The 12,153-nt window shown below is 45.1% G+C and overlaps 1 protein-coding gene across 1 annotated transcript in view; it reads right to left on the bottom strand.

The window, feature by feature from the left end:
- The window catches only part of LOC145343339 (growth hormone receptor-like), a 159,788-nt gene that overhangs the window by 45,436 nt on the left and 102,199 nt on the right, over positions 1–12,153 (bottom strand). The window contains exon 8 of the mRNA XM_080189559.1: positions 548–717. Within this exon, the coding sequence (XP_080045685.1) occupies positions 548–717 (170 nt within the window). The remainder of the gene's footprint in view (positions 1–547; positions 718–12,153) is intronic.

The raw sequence follows: 12,153 nt of genomic DNA, 5'->3' as shown, positions 1-12,153 counted from the left end.
TGACACATTTCTGTAGCACAGCATCAGGGTCTAGATACACAGGACACATCAACAACTGACATTTGTAGCTGACACTGAGTTTAATGAATCCCTGGAAACCAGACAAATGAATCTGTATTGGATAAACAAAGAAACTGTTTAGCATTAAAGATTAAATCACAACCCCAGTCCCTTTATCTTGTTGAGGCTGTTGAATTCAAATTATTCCATGTGGTGAAGGGTACAATTTCAAGGGACTAGAACTTAAAAATTAAGTTAGGAACAATAAGAGGGAACCTTTTCACCCAAAGGCTTTGAAATTGTGGACTAAATAACAAGGAAATGACACTGAAGTGAACAATGTTAATGGGTTCAAGAGATAATTTGTGAACTTTCTGGAGAGAGAAGGGATTGAGGGATATGGTGAGAATGTTTGTAAGTGAGACTGATCTCTGACATCTCACATTTCTGGAGATGTTTGTGTTCTGTATTCAGACTCTGTTGATGTAATTATCCTAATCTGTTCTCTCATTACTCTCCCAACGAACAAGAAGTAAATTGTTTTTACCGATGTTATCGATGGAGAAGCAGCGCTTATCGAATGTGATGTTCTGATCCTGAAAGTCGGATTTCAGCTGGACACAGTATGAAATCCAGATGGAGGTGTAGGTTTGGTTGAAGTAGCAGGAATTTTCGTTGTGTATGTATTTGGGACACTCCTTCCAGTCAGCATTATTCCTGAAGGAACATTAATCCGTTAGTGTCTTTGATAAGCAGGAGTCATTCCAAAACATTACACAGCTTAGCATGAACCAAGTTCAAGTGTGGACCTGGCTGATCACTGATTACATTCTCTTAAAACACTGACCTTGTACTGAAAGTTTCTGTTTCAACTATTAATGCAAACATCAGTTTCAGAGCAATCAGCCAGCACCAAAGCATAGCTCCCTTGATAAACTGCCAACCAAAGATAAAACTGCCACTTGTGCTCTAATCTGCCAGACTTAACATTCAATCCTTCCTTCTCCCTATCTAATTCTAAATGTTATAGGAACTGTTGCTTGGATTCACTGGTTATCAAGATTGTCTTACTTTGAAGTAATGTTTTGGATTTGCCTAATGTATACACCTAGCCAAGCTGTTCCACTACAGCCAGCATACTGGCACCGACCCAGCAATGTGGAAAATCTCCCACGTCTGTCTTGTACACAAGAAACAAGACAAATCCAATCTGGCCAATTACCACCCAATCAGTCTACTCTTGATCATCAATAAAGTGGTGGAAGATGTCATCGATGGTGCTATCAAGCGGCACTTACTCAGCAATAATCTGCTCACTGACACTCAATGTAGGATGCTGCAGGGTCATTCAACTCCTGACCTCAGTTCAAACATGGACAAAGGAGCTGAACCCCAGAGGAGAGATGAGAGTGACTGTCCTTGATATCAAGGAAGAATTTGACTGAGTGTGGCATCAAGGAACCCAAGCAAAACTGGAGTCAATGAGAATCGGAGAAAACCAACCGTTGGTTGGAGTCATCTCTGACACAAAGGAAGACACTTGTGGTTGTTGGAGACCAAACATCTCACTCCAGGACATCACTACAAGAGGTCTTCAGAGTACTGACCTTGGCCTATCCATTTTCAGCTGCCTCACCAATGACCTTCCTTTCATTATTTTGATTTGATTTATTATTGTCACACGTATTAACATACAGTGAAAAGTATTGTTTCTTGTGCACTATACAGACAAAACATACCATTCATAGAGAAGTAAACGACAAAGTACAAAATGTAGTCATAGCTAGGGTGTAGAGAAAAATAAATTTAATACAAGGTTAGTCCATTCAAAAGTCTGACAGCAGCAGGGAAGAAGCTGTTCTTGAGTCGGTTGGTATATGACCTCAGACTTTTATATCTTTTTCCCAATGGAAGGAGGCAGAAGAGAGAATGTCCGGGGTGTGTGGGGTCCTTAATTATGCTGGCTGTTTTGCCGAGGCAGCAGGAAATAAAGACAGAATCAATGGATGGTCACAAGGACACAAAGATGAGTGGAAAAGCAAATTGTGCAGAGGGTGTGGAAAGTCTGCAGTGGGATCTGGATAGGCTGAGCGAGTGGGCGAGGACCTGGCAGATGGAGTACAATGTTAGCAAGTGTGAGGTTATCCACTTTGGCAGGAATAATAGTAGGAGGGACTACTATTTAAAGGGTGAAAAGCTGCAGCATGCTACGGTGCAGAGGGACCTGGGGGTCCTTGTGCATGAGTCGCAAAAACCCAGCCTACAGGTGCAGCAGGTGATCAAGAAGGCGAATGGGATGCTGGCCTTTATAGCGAGGGGGATAGAATATAAAAGCAGCGAGGTCTTGCTGCAACTGTATAGGGCACTGGTGAGGCCGCAGCTGGAGTACTGTGTGCAGTTTTGGTCGCCGCACTTGCGCAAGGATATTTTGGCCTTGGAGGGAGTGCAGAGGAGGTTCACTAGGCTGATACCGGAGATGAGGGGGTTGGCCTCTGAAGAGAGACTAAATAGACGGAGTCTGTACTCGTTGGAGTTTAGAAGGATGAGGGGGGATCTTATTGAGACGTATAAGATAATGAAAGGGATGGATAGGGTAGAGGTAGAGAGATTCTTCCCGCTCAAAAGGACAGCAGGACTAGAGGGCACAGCTTCAAGATAAGGGGGGGCAGTTTAGAACAGAGTTGAGGAGGAATTTCTTAACTCAAAGGGTGGTGAATCTCTGGAATTCTCTGCCCGTTGAAGTGGTGGAGGCTACCTCGCTAAATATATTTAAGACACAGGTAGATAGGTTTTTGACAGACAAGGGAATTAAGGGTTATGGGGAGAAAGCAGGAAAGTGGAACTGAGCCACTTCAGATCAGCCATGATCTTATTGAATAGCGGGGCAGGCTCGAAGGGCTAGATGGCCTACTCCTGCTCCTATTTCTTATGTTCTTATGGTCAGAAGTAGGGATGTTCGCTGATGACTGCACAATGTTCAATACCATTTGTGACTCCTCAAATACTGCAGCAGTCCATGTCCAAATACAGCAAGACCAGGACAATATCCAGCCTTGGACTTTTTAAAAATTTATTTACAGGATATGGGTGTCGCTGGTTGGGGTTGCAGATATATAAAATCTTGGTTAGGCCATATTTGGAGTATTGCGTGTAGTTCTGGTCGGCAGACTACCAGAAGGAGGTGGAAGCTTTGGAGAGAGTGCAAAGAAGATTCACCAGGATGTTCCCTGGTCTCGAGGGTGTTGGCTATGAGGAGAGGTTGAATAAACTAAAATTGTTCTCACTGAAAGACAGAGGCTGAGGGGAGACCTGATAGATGTCTACAAAATTATGAGAGTCATAGACAGGGTGGATAGTCAGAGGGTTTTTCCCAGGTGTAAGTGTCAATTACTAAGAGGCACAGGTTCAAGGTGAGGGGGGAAAAGTTTAAGGGAGAATGTGCAGGAGAAGTTTTTCAAGCAGAGAGTGGTGGGTGTCTGGAATGGACTGCCAGAGAAGATGGTGGAAACAGACATATTAGCAACATTTAAAAGACATCTGGATGGGTACATGAACAGGGAGGGAATGAGGGATATGGACCAAGTAAGGTTTTTATTAAATTTAGTTAGGGCATCATGATTTGGCACAAGCTTGGAGGGCCAAAGGGCCTGTTCCTGTCTGTACTTTTCTTTGTATTTAGTTCCCATTCCTAGTTCCCTCTAAGAAGGTGGTGGTGAGCTGCCTTCTTGAACTGCTGAAGTTCCTGAGGTGTAGGTACTGTCTGAGAGAGATAGTGGCAAGTAACATTCATATAAATCAGTGCCAGGTAATGACCATCTCCAACAAGAGAGGATCTAACCATTGCTCTTTGATATTCAGTGGCATTACTATTTCTGAATCCCCCACTATCAAAATCATGGGGGTTACCATTGACCAGAGACTAAACTGAACCAATCATATAAATACTGTGGCTACAAGAGCAGGTTAGACACTGGTTACTCTGTGACAAGTAACTCACCCTCTGACTCCCCAAAGCCTATCCACCATCTACAAGGCACAAGTCAGGAGTGTGATGGAATACTCTCCACTTGCCTGGATGGATGCAGCTCCAACAACACCCAAGAAGCTTGACACCATCCAGAACAAAGCAGCCCCACTTGATTGGCACCACATCCACAAACATTCTTTCCCTCCATCACTGACACTCAGTATCAGCAGTGTATACTAACTACAAGATGCATTGCAACAGCTCACAAGGTGCCTTCAAGAGCACCTTGTAAATTTGTGACTTCTACATTCTCGAAGGACAAAGGCAGCAAATGCCTCAGAACACCACCACCTGCAAGTTCTCCTCCAAGTCACTTACCATCCTGACTTGGAAGTATATCGCTGTTCCTTCACTATCACTGAGTCAAAATCCTGGCACTTCACCACCTTCTCAAGGGTAATGAAAGATTACAGAGGACGCTGAAAGTTTGCAAAGGGATACAGATAACCTAAGTGAGTGGGCGAGGGTCTGGCAGATGGAGTACAATGTTGGTAAATGTGAGGTCATCCATTCTGGTAGCAATAACAGCAAAATGGACTATTATTTAAATGGTAAAAAATTGCAGCATGCTGCTGTGCAGAGGGACCTGGGTGTCCTTGTGCAGGAATCTCAAGGAGTTGGTTTGCAGGTACAGCAGGTAATTAAGAAGGCAAATGGAATTTTGTCCCTCATTGTGAGAGGGATGGAGTTTAAAAACAGCGAGGTTATGTTGCAGCTGTATAAGGTGCTGGTGAGACCACACCTGGAGTACTGTGTACAGTTTTGGTCTCCTTACTTGAGAAAGAATATATTGGCACTGGAGGGGGTGCAGAGGAGATTCTCATGGTTGATTCTGGAGTTGAGAGGGTTGGCTTATGAGGAGAGATTGAGTAGACTGGGGCTATACTCAGTGGAATCCAGAAGAATGAGAAGAGATCTTATAGAAACATATAAGATTATGAAGGGAATAGATAAGATAGAAGCAGGGAAGTTGTTTCCACTGGCGGGTGAAACTAGAACTAGGGGGCATAGCCTCAAAATAAGGGGAAGCAGATTTAGGACTGAGTTGAGGATGAACTTCTTCACACAAAGGGTTGTGAATCTGTGGAATTCCCTGCCCAGTGAAGCAGCTGAGGCTACCTCATTGAATATTTTTAAGGCAAGGATAGATAAATTTTTGAACAGTAATGGAATTAAGGGTTATGGTGAGCGGATGGCTAAGTGGAGCTGAGTCCACAAAAAGATAAGCCATGATCTTATTGAACAGCGGACCAGGCTTAAGGGGCCAGATGGCCTACTCCTGTTCCTAGTTCTTATGTTCTTATATTCAATGCCCTGTGCACTGTCTTAGAAACATGGTTCTGTGCAGCACAGGTTTGATAGAGTTCAGTTCCCTTTACACTGTCACATCAAACACTCCCACATTAAATAACGGGTTAGGGCACGATAAAGCTCTCATTGTGCATCCAGCAATGTACTCTCAGAGATACTCTTTGCTCCAATGTTTTAGATGACATTGTCAGTTATCCTTCCAGTCTTTCTGAAGAATTGTCCACATGTGAGATTTCTATTTGCATCAACAAGTAATTCAAAGTTGTTGACTTAGAAAATAAATTTTATCTTATTTGGTAATGGCCCCAGGTCTAGATTTGAAAAGACACTCTAACACAAAAGTGTTCCTCATCCCCTAATAGTACCAGCTATATTCTGTGGTAATGATTAAATCACTCTTTATAAGGTTGTACATTTTGTTCACCTATGCTACACAGCATTTAGAGAAATTACATATATTAGTACTTTCTTGCTGCTATTCATAGCTGCAAAGGCAGAATAAGAACTGGCAATTGGATGGAGATATTATAAACCACAGATTATTCTTGTAGCTAAGGATTTGATTTTATCTAATACAATGGAGGCAGTAGATAAAGGTGCTTTTCACTGGATGAGAAATAAACTGTCATTCACAGAAAAAAAACAGCTCGATTAGGGAGCCAGGAAGGGAGTGAAGTGATAGGGACCATGGTAACATCAACTTACTATTAGACTTGGTTAATTAATTGTTTTTTTAAAAATGAAATCAACACACTCCTCCTTTCAGAAAGGAGTATTGTCTCCAAGAATCTATCTAGCTCTGCCTTAAAAATATTCAAAGACTTTGCTTCCACTGCATTTTGAGGAAGAGTTCCAAAAACTCACAACACTCTCAGATAAAACATTTCTCCTCATCTCTGCTTTCAATGGGCAATCCCTTATTTTTTGAATAGTGACCCCTACTTCTAGATTCTCCCACAACAGGAAACTCTCCACATCAACCCTGTCAATACCTCGCAGGATCTTACATGTTTCAATCAAGTTGTCTCTTACTCTTCTGAACTCCAGCAGATACAAGCCCAGTCTGTCCAACCTTTCCTCTCAAGACAACGTAGGTATTAGTCTAGCAAAGCTTCTCTGAACTGCTTCCATCGCATTTGCACCTTACTTTAAACAAGGAGACCAATACTGTACACACAGTACTCCAGATGTGCTTTCACCAGTGCTCTGTATAACTGAAGCATAACCTCCCTACTTTTGTAATCAATCCACCTTACAATAAACTCTAACACTCTATTAGCTTTCCTCATTACTTGCTGTACCTATATACTAATCTTTTGTGATTCATACATAAGGACACCCAGATCCCTCTGCATTTCAGAGCTCTGCAATTTCACTATTTATATAATATGTTTATTTCTATTCTTCCTTCCAAATGGACAATTTCATATTCTCTCACATAATATTCCATTTGCCAGAGCTTTATCCACTCACTCTATATAATAACACTCTCTTCACAGCTTACTTTTCTATCTATCTATGAAACATTAACAGATTCAGCAGCCAAACCTTTGGTTCTTTCATCCAAGTCATTGAAATAAATTATAAAAGGTTGAGGACCCAGCACTGATCCTTGTGGCACACTACCTTGCCATATCCTGCCAACTCGAAAATGACCCATTTCTGCCTCCTCTCTGCCCCTTACCTCAGACAATAAATTATCTGAACATCTTCATAACCAACTGTCCTGTACCTTCAAGGGTTGTGTTGCTCTGTTGTTTCACACTTCTCAGTCTCCTACCACTTATTGTGTGTTCTCTTGTTTTTTCTCCCCAAATGTATTCCATCACACTTCCCTGATTCATTCCCATTTGCCACTTATCTGCCCAAGACCAGTCCATTGCTATCTTTCTGCCTCAAATCAACCACTCAGCCAATTAGAGTTATAGAGTCTGAGAGGTTTACAGCATGGAAACAGGCACTTTGGCCCAATTCTCATATCTTCAAACTTAAGTCTAAGTCATTGATAGAAAACACAAGGAGCAAGGGAATCAGAAGTTAGGCTTGCAGAACATAAGAACATAAGAAATAGGAGCAGGAGTAGGCCAACTAGCCCTTCGAGCCTGCCCTGCCATTCAATAAGATCATGGCTGATCTGTCGTGGCTCAGTTCCACACTCCCGCCCTCTCCCCATAACCCTTAATCCCCTCTCTCATCAAAAACCCATCAACCCGCGTCTTAAAAATATTTAGCGAGGCAGCCTCCACCACTTCAACGGGCAGAGAATTCCAGAGATTCACCACCCTTTGAGTGAAGACTTCCCTTTAATGAAACCGTGCTGCGTCTGCTCTATCAAGCAATTCCCTTCAAGATGCCTCGCAATTTCCTCCTTAATGACAGATTCTAACATTTTACCTACCACAGACGTTAAACTAACCGGCCTATAATTCCCCGCCTTTTGCCTGGCACCCTTCTTAAACAACGGCGTAACATTAGCCGTTTTCCAATCATCCGGCACTTCCCCGGAATCCAGCGACGTCTGGAAAATAACCACCAAGGCATCCACTATCACCTCCGCCATTTCTTTCAGAACCCTCGGATGCATTCCATCCGGTCCTGGGGACTTGTCCACAATCAGCCCCTCCAGTCTGTCGAGCACCGCCTCTCTAGTAACAGTAATGTCATTAAGACCCTCCAGTCCTACCACCTTTCCATCGCTAACATCCGGCAAATTATTCACGTCCTCCTCCGTGAAGACAGAAACAAAAAAGTTATTCAATACCTTAGCCATATCCTCATCCCCTACCACTAGGTCCCCTTTCTCACAAATTTACTGGAGTTCTATGAGGATGTGTCTAGGGCGGTGGATAGAGGAGAGCCGGTGGATGTGGTCTTTCTAGATTTTCAGAAGGCGTTTGACAAAGTACCTCACAAGAGGTTATTGCAAAAGGTCGAGGGACATGGAGTTGGGGGTAGGGTGTTAGCGTGGATAGAGGATTGGTTGTCAAATAGGAGGCAGAGAGTGGGGGTCAACGGGTGCTATTCGGATTGGCGGATGGTGACTAGTGGAGTGCCCCAGGGGTCGGTGCTGGGGCCTCAGCTTTTTACCATTTATATAGATGATCTGGAGGAGGGAACTGAGTGTAGGGTGTTGAAATTTGCTGATGACACCAAGATTGGGGGAACGGCAAATTGTGCGGAGGGTGTGGAGAGTCTACAGAAGGATCTAGATAGGCTGGGCGAATGGGCCAGGAAATGGCAAATGGAATTTAATGTTGGCAAGTGTGAGGTGGTCCACTTTGGTAGGAAGAATGGTAGAAAGGACTATTACTTACGGGGCGAAAAACTGCAGCAGGCGACGGTGCAGAGGGACCTCGGGGTCCTTGTGCATGAGTTGCAAAAACCCAGCTTGCAGGTGCAGCAGGTGGTCAGGAAGGCGAATGGGATGCTGGCCTTCATAGCGAGGGGGATTGAATATAAAAGTAGGGAGGTCTTGCTGCAGCTGTATAGGGCATTGGTGAGGCCGCAGCTGGAGTACTGTGTGCAGTTTTGGGCACCGCACCTGCGCAAAGATATTTTGGCCTTGGAGGGAGTGCAGAGGAGGTTTACTAGGCTGATACCGGAGTTGAGGGGGTTGAACTATGAGGAGAGGCTGAATAAACTGGGCTTGTACTCGTTAGAGTTTAGAAGAATGAGGGGAGATCTCATTGAGACGTATAAGATGATGAATGGGATGGACAGGATAGAGGTGGAGAGACTCTTCCCGCTCAAAAATGACAGTAGGACTAGGGGGCACAGCCTCAAGATAAAAGGGGGGTGGTTTAGAATGGAGTTGAGGAGGAACTTCTTCACTCAAAGGGTGGTGAATCTCTGGAATTCTCTGCCCGTTGAAGTGGTGGAGGCTGCCTCGCTAAATATTTTTAAGACGCGGGTTGATGGGTTTTTGATAAGAGAGGGGATTAAGGGTTATGGGGAGAAAGCGGGAAAGTGGAACTGAGCAGCGACAGATCAGCCATGATCTTATTGAATGGCGGGGCAGGCTCGAAGAGCTAGATGGCCTACTCCTGCTCCTATTTCTTATGTTCTTATGTTCTTATGTAAGTTCCTCCTCAACTCTGTTCTAAACCGCCCCTCCTTTATCTTGAGGCTATGCCCCCTGGTCCTACTATCCTTTCTGAGCAGGAAGAGTCTCTCCACCTCTATCCTATCCATCCCATTCATCATCTTATACGTCTCAATGAGATCTCCCCTCATTCTTCTAAACTCTAACAAGTACAAGCCTAATCTATTCAGCCTCTCCTCATAGCTCAACCCCCTCAACTCCGGCATCAGCCTAGTAAACCTCCTCTGCACTCCCTCCAAGGCCAAAATATCCTTGCGTAAGTACGGCGCCCAAAACTGCACACAGTACTCCAGCTGCGGCCTCACCAATGCCCTATACAGCCGCAGCAAGACCTCCCTACTTTTATATTCAATCCCCCTCGCGATGAAGGCCAGCATCCCATTCGCCTTCCTGACCACCTGCTGCACCTGCAGGCTGGGTTTTTGCAACTCATGCACAAGGACCCTGAGGTCCCTCTGCACCGTCGCCTGCTGCAGTTTTTCTCCACGTAAGTAATAATCCTTCCTACCATTATTCCTACCAAAGTGGACCACCTCGCACTTGCCAACATTAAATTCCATTTGCCATTTCCTGGCCCATTCGCCCAGCCTATCTAGATCCTTCTGTAGACTCTCCCCACCCTCCGCACAATTTGCCTTTCCACCAATTTTGGTGTCATCAGCAAATTTCGACACCCTACACTCGGTTCCCTCCTCCAGATCATCTATATAAATGGTAAATAGCTGAGGCCCCAGCACCGACCCCTGGGGCACTCCACTAGTCACCATCCGCCAATCCGAATAGCACCCATTCACCCCCACTCTCTGCCTCCTATTTGACAACCAGTCCTCTATCCACGCTAACACCCTACCCCCAACTCCATGCCCCCTGACCTTCTGTAATAACCTCTTGAGAGGTACCTTGTCAAACACCTTCTGAAAATCCAGAAAGACCACATCCACCGGCTCTCCTCTATCCACCGCCCTAGACACATCCTCATAGAACGCCAATAAATTTGTCAGACACGACTTCCCCTTAAGGAAGCCGTGCTGCGTCTGCTCTATGAAGCAGTTCCCCTCAAGATGCCTCGCTATTTCCTCCTTGATGACGGATTCTAACATTTTACCTACAACAGACGTTGAACTAACCGGCCTATAATTCCCCGCTTTTTGCCTGGCACCCTTCTTAAACAACGGTGTAACATTAGCCATTTTCCAATCTTCCAGCACTTCCCCGGAATCCAGCGACGTCTGGAAAATAACCACCAAGGCATCCACTATCACCTCCGCCATTTCTTTCAGGACCCTCAGATGCATTCCATCCGGTCCTGGGGACTTGTCCACAATCAGCCCCTACAGTCTGTCGAGCACCACCTCTCTAGTAACAGTAATGTCATCGAGACCCTCCAGTCCTACCACCTTTCCATCTCTAACATCCGGCAAATTATTCACGTCCTCCTCCGTGAAGACCGAAACAAAAAAATTATTCAAGACCTCCGCCATATCCCCATCCCCTACCACTAAGTCCCCCTTCTCATCCTCTAAGGGACCAACGTTCACCCTAGCCAGCCTCTTCCTTTTTACATATTTATAAAAACTCTCGCTATCCTTTTTTATATTAAGCGCTAGCCCAGCTTCATAGTTTCTCCTACCCTCCTTTATCAACTTCTTTGTCAATCTTTGTTGACATTTAAACCTCTCCCAATCCTCTTCTCGCCCACTACTCTTAGCTACTCTAAACGCCTCCGCTTTTAATTTAACACTTTCCTTCACCTCCTTCGTTATCCACGGCTTATTACCTCTCCTCCTACAGTCCTTTTTGACCATCGGAATAAATTTCCGCTGAGCACCAAGAAAGATCTCCTTAAAGATCCTCCACTGCTCCTCAGCAGACCTACCTTCCAACGCGCTCCCCCAGTCCACATTCGCCAATTCTTCTCTCATCCTACCGTACTCCCCTCTGTTCAAACAAAGGACGCGTGTCCGGGAACCCACTTTCTCCTCCTCCATCTGCATCAGAAACTCCACCATACAATGATCACTCTCCCCAAGAGGATCCTTCACCGCAAGTTCCCTAATTCTACCCGCCTCATTACATAGCACCAGATCCAAGATAGCTCGCTCCCTTGTCGGCTCCAACACACACTGTTCCAGGAAACTATCCTGGCAGCATTCCAAGAACTCCTCCTCAAGCCCACCGAGTCCAACATGGGTCGACCAATCAATATGCAGATTGAAATCCCCCATAACTACGGCCGTCCCTTTCCTGCACGCCGCCCTTATTTGCGCGTTAACAGCCCGCCCCACCTCCAGATCATTATTGGGGGGCCTATAGACGACACCCACCAGCATCTTTTCCCTTTGTTGTTCCTAATCTCTACCCACAACGATTCCACCTTCTGCTCCTTGGCTCCAATATCATCCCTCGCTACCACCCTGATGCTATCCTTAATCAGCAGAGCTACGCCCCCCCCTTTTCCCTCCTGCCTATCCTTCCTAAACACTTGATACCCCTGGACATTCAGCTCCCAGTTCCTGTCACCTTGCAGCCACGTCTCTGTAATGGCCACCAGATCATATCCATTTGTGTCGATCTGCGCCACCAACTCATCCACTTTATTCCGAATGCTTCGCGCATTCAGATAAAGCACCTTCATCCCAGCCTTCACCTGGACCTTATTTGCTGGAACGCCACCAACCATACTCACGCCCCTTACTCCCTCTATTATTGGGAC

This window comes from Carcharhinus amblyrhynchos, chromosome 5 (assembly GCF_965287045.1).
Source record: "Carcharhinus amblyrhynchos chromosome 5, sCarAmb.v2.hapA, whole genome shotgun sequence".
Lineage (NCBI taxonomy): Eukaryota > Metazoa > Chordata > Chondrichthyes > Carcharhiniformes > Carcharhinidae > Carcharhinus > Carcharhinus amblyrhynchos.
Note: the sequence above shows the minus strand (reverse complement) of the source record. Positions and strands in the feature narration are given on the sequence as shown.